The following is a 19,471-nucleotide window of genomic DNA, read 5'->3' as shown; positions in this document are numbered from 1 at the left end:
ATCAGAATTGTCCCCGGGGAGTTAAGAGCAAGAGGGGACAGGGAGGCCCGGAAGGAGTAGGGCAATGTGGCGTATTCCTGCTATGAGGTAGTGAGAGTAACGAGAAAAATAGAGGACTGCCTGTTGATACAGGGAGTGAGGGATCCGAATGAGGTAAATTTGGCTCTTCAAACCACCAGCATGAAAACATACAAACGCTTTTATTATTTTCTTTGCCATTTTTTTTCCTCTTTCAATTTCTCTAATGGTTGAAAATATCCTTCAGTGATGTAATAGAGGGCAGGGGCCCAGGGAGTCTAGGACAGGGGGAAGGGGACAGAGAAGATGACAGAAACCAGGTTGACAGCTGGAGGCAGGGAAGGGTGGCTTCTACCCAGAAAATTAAAAAAAAGGGAAGAGAGTGTAAAGAAGTGTCCAGATTGGCTGAAATAGCATCCCAAAGAAGAGAAGAGAAGGAGACTCTTATTGTGTTTGCTGATTGCTTCGACCTCCAGTCTGACTGCTTCAGTGTTGGGAGAGAAACCCCCCCTCCTGCCCCTGCCCCGACTGGGGCACAGGGTCAGCCAGGATGCAATTGCGGGGAGATCAGTTGGAGGTATCAGAGCGAACACTGCCAGGGCCTTCTGTAGGGGAGGTCACTGATGAAGGGGTAGTAGCATCCTGCCAACCTCCATTAGCCTAGAAGGGAAAAAGGGAGAGAAGTCAGTTCTCTGTGATCTAGTGGCCTGTTCTGAGCAAACAATGATAATGAGGCAACTTGTATAAAGGACTCTGCCTGGTGCCTGGTACATGGGGGCACTCATCAAATGAGAAGCTGTGATTGTTGTGGATACTATTTCCACTACATTCTGATGTGTTGGGATCCTCCCAGTGAACCCATGTATACAATGTTAACATCTCCCACTGGTGCAATGTGTTCACACTTCTCAAAGCCATCAGATGATTATTATGTGGGTTGCAGTAGAATGATAGCTTCCTTGCAGGTCAAGAGACAGGAGTTTCAGTTCTGATTCTGGCAACAACTAGCTGGTGACTCTGGAGAAGCAACTTCATCTCTCTGGCCTTCGTTTCCCCTTTGGAAAAATAAGAAGGTTGCCCCAAATGATTCCTAAGGTCTTTTCCAGATCTGGATACTCCATATGTTTATGCAATTCCAGGCACCTGTTCTGTGCAAGGTTCTATACCAGATGTTCTTGGGTACACGGTGAGTGAGATATGGTTCATGTCCTCAAGGAGGGGGATAAGACAAGCACACGAATGAACTGTAATTCAAGGCAGAACCTAATAAATGGTAGAGCCTGGTTGTTAGGATGGTTCAAATGAAGGCAATATCACATCTTGAAGGAGCATCAGGAAATGTTTTGTGGAGGAGGTACTCTTTGAGGTGAGCCTTGAAAAGTACAGAGGGTGATTCAGGTGAATATAACAAGGCAAAACAGTGCCAAGACCTAAGGACTGGTGTGAGTGAATATATCTAAAGAAATGGTGAGATGAGAAGCTACATGTTTGGTCTGCATTTTGTAGATTATTTTTCTAAGACTCTAATACCAGAAGCATCCAAAACAACAGAATTGTTCTAAAAGGATTTGTTTCAGTGATCACTCCTCTCAAAAAAGATCCCACCAATAAAATGGTTGAAGAATGATTTGCTATTGGAATCATTTCATGATGCACAATTTATGTTTACTTATATGTTTCAAAGCACTGACATACAAGTGTGCTAAAAAGTCTTCTTTTTCCCAATTGTGGTATTCATCTGGAGTTAATATACCTCAACTCTGGAAATACTGTTAATGTTGAACACAACAGTCTTAGGCGTTCTTGGTAAATGATTTTCTATTGTACTTTCCTCTCCTCTTGCCCTTTGAAAAATTTGGTGTAGATTGGACAGGCAATATTATTATTATTGCCATTTGGGAGTGACCCTGGCTTCTGCACTAAATAATCACTAGCAAATGTCTGTTCACACCTCATTCATAAGAAAGTAAGGTGTGAGAGAACAGTGAGGTTCCTGGTTTATGGCTGAGATAGAACACGGGCCTCTTAACCTTTGAATCAATGTCCTTTTTCTCTGCCATTTTCATCCATTTGGCTTTGTTTATCATTGGCTCAAACAAATGATGTGCCAATTGTCCCAGGAAAGGTGGGCTTTTTTGCAAAGCAGGTGGGCATGAGGGTAGGTTTTGCTCATACCTCATTAACGAGCAGCAAGTCACACATCTGGATTCCAAGAGGACAAAAGGTCACCCTGGGTGATGCCAATAAGGGACACTTCACCTCAATCTCGGATCAACTGCTCTCATGTTCATGTTCAAATCTTCCATCTCCTAATCTAGTCAGGTAGCTTCTCTTGCTCCCTTTTTCCTGTTAGAGGACATTTCCCCCTGCTGTTTGTGATAGAGATATTAGTAGGAGAACAAATAAGGGGAAATGAGGATTTGTTCTTAACAGAAGGCTTTTCTATCTTTTGGAGTCCAAGTCTTTACAGTATGATCAGAATCTAGAACAGAATTAATTCAATTTCCTAATGCAGTTTTGTCACAGGGGTGATGATATCTTAATCTTTCTTCCTAATCAAGTAATTATTTATTTTTCCCCAAAGAAAATCTATTAATGTCATTTATCTTTTCTGATCATAGCAGTAAGATATGCTTATCATACAATTTTGGAAAATAGTAAAATCATAAAAAAACAAAAATAAACACCCATAATCCTACCACTCAGAGAAATTTACTGTTAGCATTTTGATATTTTCATGTCCTAATAATCTTTTTATATGTGTTTGTTTACCTGATAGATGGATATAGGTAGATGTGTGTGTATTTACATAGGCATCCTGCATAGCTGAGTAGTTCAGGATTTTAAGGAAAGATGAATGGGGTTCTTTAAGTAAAATGTCATGAAGTAGACAGTAAAGTACTAATTTAAAAAAAAGGCCATGTATCTTAGAATCAACCTGTTATGAGACAAACAGATGAAGTTAGCACCCATGTCATAGCTAGCACATGGCACAAGGGACTTTTATTACACTGCTCACAAATCACCACTATTAACATTACTTAGCCATGCTATGATTCTATTAAAGTAACAATAAGTGGTGCCAAAAATGAAGTCATTAATAAGGAAAATTAGCTCTGTGTTGTTTCATGAGGAAGGAATTGGCAAGTGATTCTATATTGCCCAGAAGGTTTGTGGGAGACTTTGAGCCATCTTTAAGATGAAACAACTCAAACAGTAGACATTTGATCTCTTTCCCTAAAAAAAGTTCTGTTTTCTCAGACCAGTGCGCAAGATGCCAGAGGGTACAGAGAGCTCACAGATGGTAAAGACAGGAATTAGTTCAAGCTGATATCAAAACCAGCATTTTAATTATGTTAATTGGTCTGGTGAAGAAGATATAACATCTTCTATTAAAAAAAAATCTTCTTTGATTCCCTCTTTTTACTCTCCCTTCATAAAAGCACACACTCCCTAGAAAGGGTGACCAACTGTACCAGTTTGTGCAGAACTTTTGCAGTTTTAGGCATTGAAAGTTCCATGTCCCAGGAAACCCCTTAGATCCAGGTCAGCTGATCACTCTCCACCAGGCTAGCCCAGCTATGGCCCTCTCTAATGCCTGCTAAATTTAGGACACTGCAGCCTATGGGATCCAAATTAGACAAAGACAAGTTGTTTTTAGAACAAGCATGTCTAACACTGGAAAAGGTTGAATAATTCTTTTCTCCGGAGGTACTTTATACAATACTCAGCCGAAACCTCCCCAAGATCAGAAACTGTGAGCAAATCCAACTTAACAGGGTTTCCAGTAAATCACTTTGGTTGTTTCAGCTGTATCATTCCAGCTTTAATGTAAGACGTTCAGAGGCTGCATCGTCTTGGGAAACAGCTGACCTCGCTTACTGCCACGTTAACCCTGGGGAGCAATTCTTTCCCTTTTCCTGACCGCGGGTGAATATCAAGTAGGAAACTCCGCCTTTGTGTATTTATTTATCTCTGGGCACAGTAAGAGTCAAAGATGCTCTCATTAACAACCATGTGGGGGTGGCAGGAAATAAGATTTTTGTTTTTATTTTTCTTCTGCACCCCAACCACCCCTTCAGTCTCAGATGCAAACTACACCTTTGTAATGGACGTATACACTTTTCAAAATGCTGATGCCAGAAACTGTACTGAGGAGTTACAGGGGTGGGGAGGTGAGAACTGCAAAACCAAATGTGCCTTTTTTTTTTTTAATCTCTGAAAACATCCCTTAATGGAAAATATTCTACATTTGCACCTAATTCAAAAGGTAACTCTGTGACCTGTGATGCAAGGCCTGTGAAGCAAGACCATGTCTAACTTTTAATTCCACCAGGTGAGGCCTAAACCAACGGCAGGTACCACCTGAAACGGCACAGAAGGGGGAGCTAAATAGAATATAAATTTAGAACAAAACGCAGATTTCCTATAGGAGAAAATCTGTGTTTTCAAAACACAGATTAAAGGTATTTGGTAACAAAATGATTCAGGACCAAAAATGATCAGCTATTTTACTCGACATCCTATCCTAATGCATTTGATACTTAATTATTTACACCAAATTTTGCCAGAACCCCACCTAATGGATAAGGGCTGGCATGCCCATCTGAGAAGATAGGGGGAGCTATTGAGCTGAACATGGGGCAACGGCGAAACGGAAGACCACATGGTTTCTCCTAACAAAACTCAAAAGCACAGAACTGCCAGGGAAATCCGGACTTGTCCCTTCTCTGTCGCCCTCTTGAAAATGAACACGTGCAACCTGCAGTAGCCTCTCCTGGCTGTTGCGAATCAAGTCCTGTTTTAGCCTAGAGCAGCGGCTGCTGGGCTGAGATCCGCCTGTGCCATCCTCCTCTCCTTCCTGCTTTTCCTCTGCGCTTACCTTAGCAGCAAACCGTTGATGCAGAGAATTCATCACCTGATGTGACAGCCCAAGCGAGCCTGGCACTAAGAAACTCTCATTTGCAACAGAGAAATACGCTGAGGTGCCACAAACCGGCTGATGTCAGCACCGAGTGGAGCAAAATCTGCATATGGGCCAGATGCCATTACTAAAGATGCCTTCGGCGTGGGTGCGGAGGCGTACGTGCTCCAGGCTCTCAATAACCAGGCACTGGTGGGGCCGACCAGGAAGAAAAACAAAGAACGCGGACGCCTCCTCTCTCTCCCTACGTGCGCAGGCGCGGCCACCCTGTGTCAGGAGAGACAGCGGCTCCCAGAGCGGAGGTCGTGCACTAGATCTTTCCATCAAGTTAGAAGGAGAACTACATATTCCTAGTATGTCTGCACTTTTCTCAAGATTACACAGTGAGCACCTACCAAAGGATGTCTTGGGATGCCAAGATGCTACTGCAAAGCCCCCTTAGGAACATCGAGGGATTCAAAATTTCCCCAGGAAACTTTACAGTAAAACCCTTCTCAGCCCGGCACCCCTCTGGTCCTGTCTTTAGCTCCCATCAGAATTATCTTTCAAAAATGTAACTGTGATCGTGTCACCAATCTGTTTAATCTTTCAATGGCTTCCCGTCGACCTCAGGATGAGGTTCGATATCCTCATCAGGCATACAGTGTCCTTGAACCCATTACTCCTCAACTCAGTGCTCATGGTTAAGACTTCATCCATATCAGACTTGATATTCCCACAGCAGAGCACCTGCTTCACTCCTGCTTATTCCCCCTTGAATACAGGGCCCTCACATATCCCATTACATTCAGCCCATAACCTGCCTCTTTCAAGATGGAGTTTCAGAATCCTTGCACCCCTATCTGTACTTGGCAATGCCTGTGCCTCTTATAGACCTCTCTTTCTCTTCACATACCTTTTATCACAGCCTGTAGGTTACCATACTGAACTTGTTCTTTAAAATATCTCTCATCTCACCTACCAGACCCTGAGAGCAGGGCTGTGGAATTTACCTTCAATTCCAAAGTGCCTACCAGTGTCAGACACATCATCAAGTTTGAGAAATATGTGTTGGAAAGATATGAGAAGTAAATACACATTTAGCAGCACTGTAACATCCATCCTCAATCGTGGGCATAGAGAGATATATGGTACCAAGACCCTGACCTCCAAAATTCAATCTGACTAAAGATAAAGTAAATATCCAGGAGACACATCAGCATTAGTACTGTATTTCAGGGTAACTTTACGTTCAGGGTACTGAACTTTTTTGCTTATTAGAAAGGCATCAAGGAGATTGGTTACTGCATAGGTCATCGCAAACAAGTAACTATGGTTAATATTTGTATTGCTCTGTTTTGTTGTTAGCGAAAATAGCTGAGAAAGACATTGGATCCCATCTGTTGCCTCTCCACAGCTTAGCACACCAAGAAACCAAGGAGTGTTCTCCATAAGGGCACAAGAGAAAGAAGATGTTTCTTTCGCTCTGCATCTGGAACAGTCTCCAAGTCATTACCTTAGGCATAGCAGGAACTGCAAAAATGTACAGAACAGACATAGTCCACAAATGGCCTGTAGGGTCCTTGTCCCCATTTTTCCTCTCTTCAGGGCTAGATCCCTTGAGCCCCACAAGCCAGCTCAGCTTATACCTTAGGATCTGAGTATACGGTTGCCAGATAAAATATAGAACACTCAGTTAAATGTGAATTTCAGATAAACAACAAATAATTTTTTGGTAGAAGTACGTCCCATGCAATATTTTCAGTTGCTAAATCTAGCAACCCTATCTCAGAATAACGCCCACTCTCAGCCAAATGAAAATTTTTTCTGGACTAGTTTTGTAGCATAGGCAATGCAATCAGTTTTGCTGCCTGTCCTGCTCTGATTTTTTGCATCAGCATCTTCATGCAGGAACTTCTTTCTTGTGGCCGAGACCATCCATACCAAGCCTGTGCTGAGCTTCTGCTTGATTTCCTGCTAATTATCTCAGTTCCTTCAAGACTAGACAGTGACTTGCTTTTGCAAATCGAATCCTGCTCTGAGAATCTAACCCAGCTCACCAATTACTACCTGCCCTGAACTTGGTCCTGTGCCTGGATTTTCCCATGCTGCCAGCTCTAGGATTCCTGTTTCTATGACCCTTGCCCGCTGGGGAGAACCCCCTCTGATTGCCAGCTCTCCACCAAGCCAGACCCTGGTAATCTCATACCCATGTCACACCCCTTCCCAGTCTGGCTCCCACCATAGCCTTGTGAGCCCTGAGATCTTGCTTGAAGTTCTATATGTCTGGACAGATCCACATTACAATCGACTGTTACCTGGCAGTAGACAGATACCCCTACTGCCAAGACTTGTAGTTTAAGCTGCTGCAAAGACATTACATATTTCCCCTTGCCAAAGTGAGATTCCTTATTACTCTATAGAGAAGTCAAATGACAGGATTTCTGCCTTGGCCTGTCCCTCTCCACTGGTCTACAGGAATTCATCTCATCTTTCGAGGTCCAGCTTGAGAGCCATCCTCTTCCTGTGGGTTTCTTCAAACCACACCCTGACCTGCTTCTCTAAAGTCCAGTACCACTGACTTTCTGACCCTTCATCTGGCATTTAACCTTGTGCAGCTTTTGTTTATTTCTTAACATCCCCATATGAGCACCAGAAGATCGTATTCGGTGTAGTCATTTAATCCTCAATTCTATAAAATGTATTCAGTTCCTACCTTGTGCTAAGTCCTGGGCATACAGTAGTAGATAAAAGGAATTTTAAAAAATCTGATTTCTGTTCTCATGGAGCTTCCTGTCTTATGAGAAATACATGTTAAATAATCATCAAAAGAACATAAATAGTTTCTAGATTGTAATAAATACTATGAAAGAGTACAACAGGGACTTAATTGAGGTTGGGGTTTTAGGAAAGGTCAATATTACAGCTTCCTAGCTGCCAAAGCAGATATTTTTGCAATGATTTGGCTTAAACAAGGGGAATTTATTGGCTCAGTTTTGGGGCCAGGAGAAGTCCAAAAATCAAGGCATCATCAAGGCGATGCTTTCTCCCAGAAGACTGTGGCATTATGGGGCTGGCTGCTGGTGATCCTTGATCCTTGGCTTTTCTGTCAAATGGCAAGACACATGGCAGCTTCTGGTGTCTCCCTTCTCTTCCAGGTTCCGATGATGTTCGGCTTCTGGTTGCTCCCTCTGTCTTTTTCTTTGTCTGACTTTCACTCTGTGTATAAAGGACTCCAGTAATCTTGATCACTCTGTTTATAAAGGGCTGCAGTAATCTTGATTAAAGTCCTATCTGATTCAGTTGGGCCACACCTCAACTGAAGTAACTTCTTGAAGAGATCTTATTTACAATGGGTCACACCCAAAGGAATGAATGAAGTTTAAGCACATGTTTCTCTGGGGTATACAGGTCCAAGCCACTACAGTCAGCCTGGGGAACAGGAGATAGCCAAGTAAAGAAGAGGGTGAACAGCATACCAGCCTGTGCAAAGATCCAAGGAATGGAAAGAAGGCCAGCAAGAAAGGAATATAGGAGCCAAGTGGAGAATGTAGCAAGATGGGGCTGGAGAGCTGGGAGAGCCTCATTATGCCATTAGAGGCCATGAGAAGTTTTGACTTTTACCCTCCATGACAGAGTAAATCATTCAATAGCAAGCCATTAGAGAACAAGAATTATGTCTAAGACAGCAGCTGCACAAATAGGTACTTGTTGAATGAATGCAGAAATGAATAACTTTGAAGGCTTCTTTTGGGGTCACAGTCTGTGGATATGGGGCCACCTGGCTGCTGGGGATCATGATTACTGCACAGATGCATGTACAGGAATCTGAACAGGCCATTCTCTGACTCAATGACAAGTATGTAATGGTACCTAAATCTGGTAAATCCAGAGGGAACTCCCTACTTCTGCTTCTCAGGTGAGGAAACTAAAAATCAGAAACAAGGATTTGCCAGACTTAGTTCCCACTCTGTACCACTGCCTTCTGGACATTTCTGATTTCAAAAAACTGGGACTGTGTGATGTGTTCTGGGCACCCCACGTGGAACACTGCTGCTATTGATGTTCAAGGCTGAAGACAGATGATCCTCCATTGTGATCCAAGAACCTATGTGTTATTTATTAAGGTTCCATAACCCATGAACTGTAAGTCTGACCTTGGAGAGTCTTCTCAGGGAATTCTAATACCTGGCCATTCCTAAGTCATAATCCACCTCCCCAAACTTGATTTTGGGTGAGACAAACTCTGTTCCTGTTGGATTATGCTTCTGAGGTATCACCATGTGTAGTTCCCATCCTGGCAGTTAATATTGTTTATTTTAGGTAAATACAACATTGCAGAGTCCTTGTCTAAAACTTGTGTAGTAAGACATAAACCTGATCCGTATGCACTTGGTATGAATATGAACTCTCTTATTAAGAGTCAGTATCCCAACCCTTATCTGGTACGCACCTTAACCACTGGCTAGGAGGTGCTCAGTCAAAATCCAACTGCAAGACTCTGTCAGTTGCACCCCCACCATATCGTATCATCCTGTCAGCACCATGACACTGGATTATCTCTGAGATAGTGGTCTATCTCTTGGCTCCTTCTTTGCTTCATGCCTTTCTAATTAATCTGTCCTGAAGGCCCAGAATTAATAGTGCCACATAAAGCACCTGAGGCACACTTAAGCCTCTCTGCAGCTCATACATGGTAAGAGGGAGTACACATTTTCAGATTTACATAAGGTTGCTTTCTTATTTCTGTTAAAAGCACAAATAGGACACAAACAATTAACATTTCCATGTCCCACAGACTTGGGTGTCTATAGGTTAAATATACATACAAGAGGTTAAAACTTACAGTTTGTTTTTATTTAACTTTTCAAAGCCCATTCTGAGCTCCTGGCAAAGAAAAATAAGCTCAGCTTGATTCAGCTAAACGGAGGTAGAGAACTCTATTTATATCTGAATAAACATCCTTGACACTCACAAATGCACAAACCAAAACACATGTACTTATACATCCACACAGTTTGCATAATTCCATACACTTTAATATAGTCACATAGAGCTAATACACGTTCAGAAAGTACTCACTGCACCTAAAGAATGCACATGTGTGCACGCGCATGCGTGTGTGCACACATGCACAGGTGCTGCTTAATCTGTAGCTGAGTAAGACAACAGACAATTACCTTTACTCATGCAGCCAAGTCTAGATAATTCAAGCCAAATTCAAGCAAAAGGTATTTTTTTTAAAAACTCTCAGTAAAAATAATATGATCGGGTGATTCTATACAGCTCTAAATTCTTAATTTTGTTTTTATAACCTTTGATTTTGCTTTGGCTTTGCTGACAAGGTTATTATTTTCTAAGGGTACACACAGACTGTATACATATAATGATAAACACTAAAAGGGTGGCTATGCACAGAGTACACACACATACTGGTGCCTGTGAACATGCCCTTGTTGTGTAAATCTTGATGCTATTTACATTTGCACAGGAAGCTAAAGCCCCTTCCACTTTTCTGACCATCCAAGAGACAGCAATTACCCCAGATTATCAGACCAACAATGACATGCCGCGTAAATGATTATCAGCCAACTCCACATCCCAAAGACTGGCATATTCAAGTACACTTAGAACATTAATAGCAATTTACGTGCCATCACTGAGACAAAGCCACAAAGGCTCCATTGGCAGCCTCTTATTTTGAAGCCTATTATTTGTGGGAGTTACAGGCTATAATCACAACAGAAACTTTCAAAGCCCTTATCTTCTGTGACGGACCAAATCTATTTCAGAGCCATAATTGCTATGTCACGGGAGAGTTTGCTGCTTAATGCACTCAAATGCCATTTAGTGTTTGTGAGTCATTACAGCTAACACAAGGGCAGGGGGAGATACGGAGGGAAGCTGTGGGGGAAGCAAAGACAGAGAATGTGTGTGTGTGTGTGGGGGGGGGATGTGCTAGAATGGGGCACCAGGCTCCATTGTGCCTAATTTATTTATAGGAGAATATTGCCGTTTCAAGAATTCTATTTACTGAAGAAATAAGTGAAAGGGCTTGAAAAAATATCTATGTGCTCAAGAATTCTGAATTCATTTGACACAACCCTAGAGTCCTGGTTAGATGCTGGGGTTGTCCTCTTTTATTCTGGGATTCTTAATCAAGTGTATTGCGGGGGGGAGTACTTTTAAAAATTTTGTTCTTTTTTAAATGATCCCAGAAATCTCTGGAGTGGAATGCTTCTTGCTGTACAGTGGGTTCTGGAGTCTGACTTGGTTTTCGTGTATACGTGCTGCTACGGAATGAGAAGGGGAATGAAGATGATGGTGAAATGTCAAAGGTTCTATCTAGAAGAATGCGCTTCCTTGCATAGATGGCAAAAGATCCAAGGAGACCGGTATAGCATCCAAAATAAGAAAAAAACATCTAGTCACTCAAAAGACCATTTTCTTGACCTAAGTCTAGCTAAGGTCATAAGAAATCTTTTTAAATATATGTAGCTTTTGTTTTTCCAACCTGGCTGTAAACCTGCCAAAGACTTATTTATTTAGCATCTCGTAATACTTAGGGCACTACTAGGCACGGGGTAAATTTTCAAAATTTTAACTGGACTAACATATCTCTATGTTAGGTTCTATTTGATAACCCTGGACCTATTTTTATAGGTCAGATATACAGAAAATTCCAAGCTAATTCAGATTGCATGTTTGATTATTATTATTTTTAAGATCAACATCATTACCACATACAGATCTGCCTTGGGAATAATTTTCCTTTAGTTTTCCTAGGATGACAATTCAGCTCTCACTGAAGAACTTTCCACAGCTATAAACAGGATGTGACTCAGGCTTATTCCACATGAACCCTCCACCATTCAGAAAGAGAGTTACTCTACTGTTGGCCATAAGTGGAATGGAGAATATCCTTATTGGGTAAAGAGTTATTAGAAATCAATAAGAAAAAGATGAACATTTCTAGAACACATATAGAAGGCCAATAAACATGAAAAAAGTGCAATCTCAATAGTAATCAGAGATACAAATTAAAGTACAATAAAAATGAGATTGCACATATAATTCGATAACTGGCAAAGATTGAAAAACTCCTCAGACATTGTTTTTGAGGGAGTTAAGAAATGGGAATTATCATATTCTACTGGGAGAACCACAAAATAATACAAATTTTCAGGACTACTTTCTTCACAAAGGCCTTAGATTTGTTCATATTCTTTGATCTAGCAATTCCATTTCTAGGAATTTATTCAATGAAATAATAGAAAATATACACTGACTTTTCTGTATTATGTTTACACAGAGTTATTAATAATGGTTTAAAAAATAAAGAAAAAACCTTAAATGTTCCACAGTAGAGACTGATTAAATAAATAATGGACTTTCCCTATAACAGCTTCCATGCAGCTATTTAAAGTTATATTTAAGAAGAATGTTTAATGATAAGGAAAATATTCATAATATATTTTTAGGGAAATAAGTAGGTTACAAAATAATATGTTCAATATGATCATAACTTTTCTACACCCACACAAAGCCACACATGTCCAAACACACAAAATCATAGATGGCTATAGAACAAAGAGTTAGCAATAGTTTTCTTCTGTGTGATTTTCCTACATTCTTCAAATTTTCTACATTAAATATTTTTTTTCACTTTTTTTTTATTAAATTCAGTTTTATTGAAATACATTCACACACCATACAATCATCCATGACATACAATCCACTGTCCACAGTATGATAACATAGTTATGCGTTCATCACCACAATCTATCTCTGAACATTTTCCTTACATCAGAAAGAACCAGAACAAGAATAAAAAATAAAAGTGAAAAAAGAACACCCAAATCATCCCCCCATCCCATCCCATTTGTCCTTTAGTTTTTATCCCCATTCCTCCACTCATCCATACACTAGATAAAGGGGGTGTGATCCACAAGGTCTTCACAATCACACTGTCACCCCTTGTAATCTACATTATTATATAATTGTCTTCAGGAGTCCAGACTGCTGGGTTGGAGTTTGGTAGTTTCAGGTATTTACTTCTAGCTATTCCAATACATTAAAGCCTAAGAGGTGTTATCTGTATAGTGCATAAGAATGTCCACCAGAGTGACCTCTCGACTCCATTTGGAATCTCTCAGCCACTGAAACTATTTCGTCTCATTTTGCATCCCCCTTTTGGTCAAGAAGATACTCTCAGTCCCACGATGCCGGGTCCACATTCATCCCCGGGAGTCATACTCTGCGTTGCCAGGGAGATTTACACCCCTGGGAGTCGGGTCCCACGTAGGGGGGAGGGCAGCGAGTTCACCTGTCGAGATGGCTCAGTTAGAGAGAGAGAGGGCCACATCTGAGCAACAAAGAGGTACTCAGGGGGAGACTCTTAGGCACCATTACATACAAGTTTAGACTCTCCTTTGTGGTAATGAGCTTCATAAGGGCAAGTCCCATGCTCGAGGGCTCAGCACATCAAACCACCAGTCCCAATGTTTGTGACAACATACGCTAGGGGATCAGCATCTCAAAGTTTAGAGATAGGCCTTACAATTCAGGGATAGAGTTAACTGCTGTAAGAGCTTACAATCTAGGGACTATTACAATTATTGTGTCCACGTTAGGCTATGTTCTAAGATTCAATTCTGAGTTTACACATTGTAGTTAGTCCATATTGGTGAGGCATCATCCCTCTCACCATGTTTTCTCCAACACTTTTACTCCTATATATATATTTTCCTACAATTTTATAGAGTTATATTCACATACCATACATTATCCACAGTGTACAATCAGTTGTTCATGGTAATCTACATTAAATATTAATTTGTAAACAGAAAGTAAGTACATATAAAATTTAAATAAATCATAATAGGAACTTTGATATTTAATTTCTTTGTTTTGTGGTTTGAAAAGGTCTTGGCCAACTTCCCGAGCTTATTGGAGAAGAGGCCAATGCAATTAGTGGTCTTGGGAAGAATGGCTGGGGAACTGGAACTCTTTAGCCTACAGAAGAGAAACTAAGCAAGTGAACTCATAACTCTCTTCAAAATACAGCAATTACCTATGAAGAGTGTTAGCCAGGTGTTTTCTCTTTCCGCAAAGAATAGGGCCAAAGGAATCAGGCTGAAATCAGAAGTCAGCTTAGACAAGGTGGAGAGCTGCTCAAGAAGAGACATGCAACCTCCTGCCCCGGTGCCCAATACAATTACTGGTTCATAAGAGAGGCTAAGAAAATGCCTGCTCGATGAACGAATGGAAAAAATAAACTGTGGATCAAGATCAAGGTCACAAAGACAAGTGCCCCAGGAAAAAGTATGGGAAAGAGAAGAAACAGCAATAGATATATGGTCTTTAAATATATACCCATCAAAGATTTCTGGTGTGAGTTGGTGAAGATCATATGGTACAAAGCATAGAGAAGTAAGAGGTAAAAAAACTAGGTACCAGACTGTACCTACTGCCTGGAAAGAAAAAAGAACAAAAAAGTCACTCTCTTATGGGAAAGACTCTCTGGATAACAGAAATACAAAAATGCTTATGCTGGTGGGGTTTCTAGGAGGCAGAAAATACAGCACAATAGTCTGTCAGTAAAAACAAAACAAACCAAACCTCTTGACAATTGGCCCAACTAGGCTCAGTTCAATAAATGTTTATTGAGCAGCTACTATGTGCCAGGCCTATGTTGAAGGCCGGGATGCCAAACTATGATCCTTCTCCTCAGAAGTAGGAGAAGGTCTGTAGAGAAGTAAAATAAGAGAATCAGATTAAGACTTCCCACCCCAACTCCAGTGAATTAAGTACTGTATAGTTTGGAGGGACTAGGAAATACCTCCAGGAAAAGATAGTGCCTGAGTTAAGTCATGTAAGAAAGGATTATGAGATGTTTGCCCACTGCTGTAGGTTCTGGCCCATGGATACAACCGCTTGAGAGTTTTAATCTCTGGGGAGTTCCTCTAGGAAAAGGCCAGGCTTACTGGGACAGACAAGAGGGGGGAGTAACAACATTTATCAAGAATCTACCATAGATCAGGCACTTCAGGAACCTAGGGTCTAGAGAGGAAGTGAAAAGGAAGTACTTGGCTAGGAGCTTTTAAACAGCAACACTCATCACAACAGACAGCAATGAAAAATGACTTTGGTAGGTCCATTTTACAAACCTTGAGATTTTTGTTGATGTTCTGATGCCCAGTTTCCCTGCTCTGAACTTTTTTTGCTTACATTTTAAAATGTCCTAATTATTTTCATAAACTTGAATTAAATGAGTTAATGCATATAAAGTGCCTAGCACATGGAAAGAAGTCAGTGTTAGCTATTAATACAGTTATTAAGTGTCACTTTAGCCCGTTAATTTTCCATCCTTATTGTTTTTTAATTGTTCTTTAATTTAGTGCTTTATACCACTTCCTTATTTTATTACTATTTGATCTGTTTTCTAATCTTTGTTAAGTATCTTTTTAGCTGATGTTATTTATTTTAACTACTCATCCTAGCTTGTTATGTTTTTATTGTTCTCTTTAGTACTTGTGTATCCTAACTGCTTTTAACCTTCATTTTGCCATTTCACATGCAATTTTATCACTCTCCTGCCATTTTATCTTTCCACTGCCTTGTATATTCTTTCTCTCTACCTTCTCACTGTTTTTATTCCCTGGATAGTTTTAAATTTTTTTTTTTTTTTCATTTTTTTTCTACTCAGTTTTTCTAATTTTATTCATATTGTATTATCCTTGCACTCTGTTGCATTTATTCTTCTAACTTATTAAAGTGGCAAGTGTTGACTGTTGATAAAGAAGAGGGACTATTTTGATAAAAATCCTGACCCCGTGAAGTGAGGGTGGCTTTTCTTTGACTTTGCTTTGTCCAGGAGTCTGCTATTTCTGTGGTTGGTACCCCAGTTCCTCCAATGCTGATCCTCCCTCTAAAACCTTTATTTAACATGTGTAATGTAGTAATTTTTCTGGCAAAATTTTCCTGTCTTGCACTTAACTGCACCCTCTCCCGCCAGATTAAAAAAATAATCTACCTCGCTTTTTCACACCTAGATTCCTGGCACAGTCTAATGGACCACCAAATCCCTTTATGAAGAGACACTTGATCTAAAATCCCTGCTCTCTCTCATGTATTATCACTGGTCACTGGCTAACTAATATGACTCAATAGTGGTATAGAGTAGGTTATGTGCAAGGAAGGACTTTCTATATAATTTTTTTTTCTTTTTTTCTTTTTATTGAAATACATGCACAAAGTTTGACATCAGGTAAAGAAAAGGACAAACCCCAGAGACTGAGAGGTAGTTAACAGTTCATTTTTTATCTTTTATTTGGTCCTTTTCTCTAAAAATGTATAGTTTCTTTAAACAACCCTTTTGTATGCTACTAAAATGTTATAAAAAATATATTACCAGTCTATAAGGTTTGATGTTTTTCTAGTGATATCCAACCCAAACCTTCCCACCCACCCAGATGTTTATGGCAACCACATATGACATCTAGTGTATACTGCTATAGAAAGGGAGAGGAAAAAAAAAAAAAACCTTTATTTTACAAACACCCAAAGTCAATGTCTCTTGTGAATTCTTCATCTCAGGTTATTTTAAAAGTGTCTGGCAGACATGAATGCTTTCCTCATATCTATTACATAGTCAAGGTTTAGCCTTGGAATTTAATATCTGATGAGGACTAAATTCCTATAGATAAGTTTTCTCATATCCAATACATTTATTACATCATCACAAGTATGCATTTTCCGATAAGCTTTGGTTTAAGGCTTTTGCACATGGAAATCTACTTTCTAGGGGTTCTCTTCAATATGAATTTTATAATGATTCGTAAGAGATGACCTGTGGTTGAAAAGTTTCCTACATGTATTATATTCATAGGGTTTCTCTCCAGTATGAATTCTCTGATGTGCAATACGTGATGAACTTTGTCTAAAAGTTTTCCCACATGTATTACATTTAAAGGGTTTCTCTCCTGTATGAATTCTGCAATGTTGAATAAGAGCTGAACTTTGACCAAAAGACATGCCACATTCCTCACATTGATATGGTTTCTCTCCAGTATGAATTCTCTGATGATTACTAAGGGATGAGTTACACCTGAATGTTTTCCCACACTCACTGCATTTATAGGGTCTTTCTCCAGTATGCATTCTCTGATGTTGAATGAGAGCTGAACTTTGTCTGAAGGCTTTTCCACACACTTTACATTTACATGGCTTCTCTCCAGTATGAATTCTCTCATGAATAATAAGTGTTGAGTGGGAACTTAAGGCTTTACCACATTCATTACAACTATAAAACTTCTCACCAGTGTGAATTATTCAGTGTCTATTAAGTTGTGAAATAGAAGTGAAGCCTTTTCCACATTCATTACATCTATAGGGCTTTTCTCCAGTGTGAATTCTTTCATGTTGAATAAGAGATGCACTCTGACTGAAGGCTCTCCCACATTCACTACATTTAAAAGGTTTCTCTCCAGTGTGAATTCTCTGATGATAACGAAGGGATGAACTAGACTTAAAGGTGTTGCCACATTCATTACACAAATAGGACTTCTTTCTGGAATGAATTCTCTGACATCCAGGAAGGGATGTGTTGCAACTAGATGACTTCCTACCTGGATTATATTTATAGGGATTTTCTCCAGCATGAATTTTTTGATGTATAAAAAGGCCTGACCTTCAGTTGAAGGATTTGCCACATTCTTTACATCTATAGGATTTTTCCACAGTATGGGTTCTTAAATGTTTATATAGTGAAGTACTAAGAGTGAAGGCCTTCCCACATTCTTTACATACATAGGGTTTCTCTCCAGTATGAGTTATTTGATGTTGAATCAGAGCTGAACTTTGGTTGAATGCTTTTAAACATTCTTTACATTTAAATAATTTCTCTCCACTATGGTTTTTCTCATGTTTACGAAGGGATGAATTGTTAATGAAGGTTTTCTCACACATACTACATTTATAGCGTTTCTCTGCTGTGTTGATTTTTGGTTGGTTAAGTAAATTTGAATTCTGTTTGAAGTTGTTTCCTTGTATTTCATACTTTGGCAGTGTTTTTTCTCTAGGAACAATCTGTCATCTATCAGGGACTGGTTTTAGGCTTAAGTTATGGTCAAATTCAGTATTTCTATGGCTTCTTTCTATAGTGAGAATTTTTTCCTTTTTATCCTGTTTTTCTAATCTATTTTCATATACACAGGGATTTTCTGATTTAAAGTCCCAGGGTCTATTCCTTTTGGATCTTGTTATTACCAGTCCCTGAAATGACGAGTCTTGTGTTTGAGTTGACTTTGTGGTTTTATGACTGCTCTTCCATCCTAGAGAGGAGCCTCCAGGACTTTCTTTCTCTACCTTCCAGGGCTCTTCTCCTCGCTGCAACAAGGAGATCACTTTTGGTTTGGAAAATGGGAGTCCCACTGAGATTAGGTTCCTATAGTTCTCCAGCATCACATTCTTATACAAGTTTCTCTGAGAAGGATCCAGTTTTCTCCATTCATCCTGAGTAAAGAGCACAACCACATCCTTGAAGGTCACGGACACCAAGGATCAGCCATCACACAGGGTGAAGAAGGCATCACTGGAGGGGGGCCAGCAGGCCACCCGAGATGCTTCTGAGATCATTCAAGGTTCTGAGCGTTCCAGTCCACTTATTTAATGAACATTCAACCAACGACGAACATATAGCAAGCAGCATAAAGTACGATCCAGGCCCTGTGTTAACCACTGAGAGCTTCCTTCCCCCTGTCCAGTAGCCATGTCCTCTTTCTGGGCTTTTCCTCTGAGGATGGGCTGAGTCTCCAAAAGACTCGTCCCCAGGCCTGCGGGGACTCCCGGGAGCCCGGCCTCACCCGCGGCCTCACGCCGCAGCGGAGGCCCCGGGACCACCAGCCGCGATAGCCGTCCCGGGTCGCGACTCCTCCGGGAGCGGATGCCTGGGCCGACCTCGCGCCCCGGAGCTGCTCGCCCCGGAGGCAAATGCCCGGCGCCTGGAGCCTCTATATAATTTTTGAGGTTTAATTTTAATAAAAATAATCAACTTATTCTTAAGCCTTTTATACAGGATCTTGAAAGGATGCACAACAGAACCATAACTGAGCCCTTATAGTTCTTTTTCATATAACCCAGGCACCAAAATATTTATTACCAGGCAAGGTAACAGAGACTCTAATTCCTTGGAAGTTTTTACCAACTCTCTTCACTTGTGTAAGGACTCAAGGGTCCGTCTGGAGAAAGGAAACAAATAGAAACTTAGAGTTAGACTAACCTGCGTGCAAACTCTACATCTATAACTTATTAGCTGTGTGATCTTGGGTAAACTACCCAACCCCTCTGAGTCTCAATTACCTCATCTCCAAATTGGAGATGTTTATAAAGGCATTGTATCTAGAGGGCCCTCAATAAATGCTATTGAGTTAGAATTTTTAGGATGGATATTGGTGGCAACTAAAATTGCCTCCAGAATGTTAGGCATGCAAGTAGTTATGTTTTATGTTGCCTTGCTCCTCTATAAAAGTAACAGAGCCCTCAGTAGTT

At 40.4% G+C, this 19,471-nt stretch overlaps 1 protein-coding gene across 1 annotated transcript in view; it reads right to left on the bottom strand.

Annotated features, from left to right (window-relative positions):
- Positions 1-212: 212 nt before the first annotated feature.
- Positions 213-19,471, bottom strand: part of LOC119522637 (pre-B-cell leukemia transcription factor 1-like) — an 83,520-nt gene continuing 64,261 nt past the window's right edge. The window contains 1 exon segment of the mRNA XM_037821121.1: positions 213-678. Coding sequence (XP_037677049.1) covers positions 586-678 — 93 coding nt within the window. The 3' untranslated portion in view covers positions 213-585.

Source organism: Choloepus didactylus, chromosome X, assembly GCF_015220235.1.
Source record: "Choloepus didactylus isolate mChoDid1 chromosome X, mChoDid1.pri, whole genome shotgun sequence".
Classification (NCBI taxonomy): Eukaryota; Metazoa; Chordata; class Mammalia; order Pilosa; family Megalonychidae; genus Choloepus; species Choloepus didactylus.
Note: the sequence above shows the minus strand (reverse complement) of the source record. Positions and strands in the feature narration are given on the sequence as shown.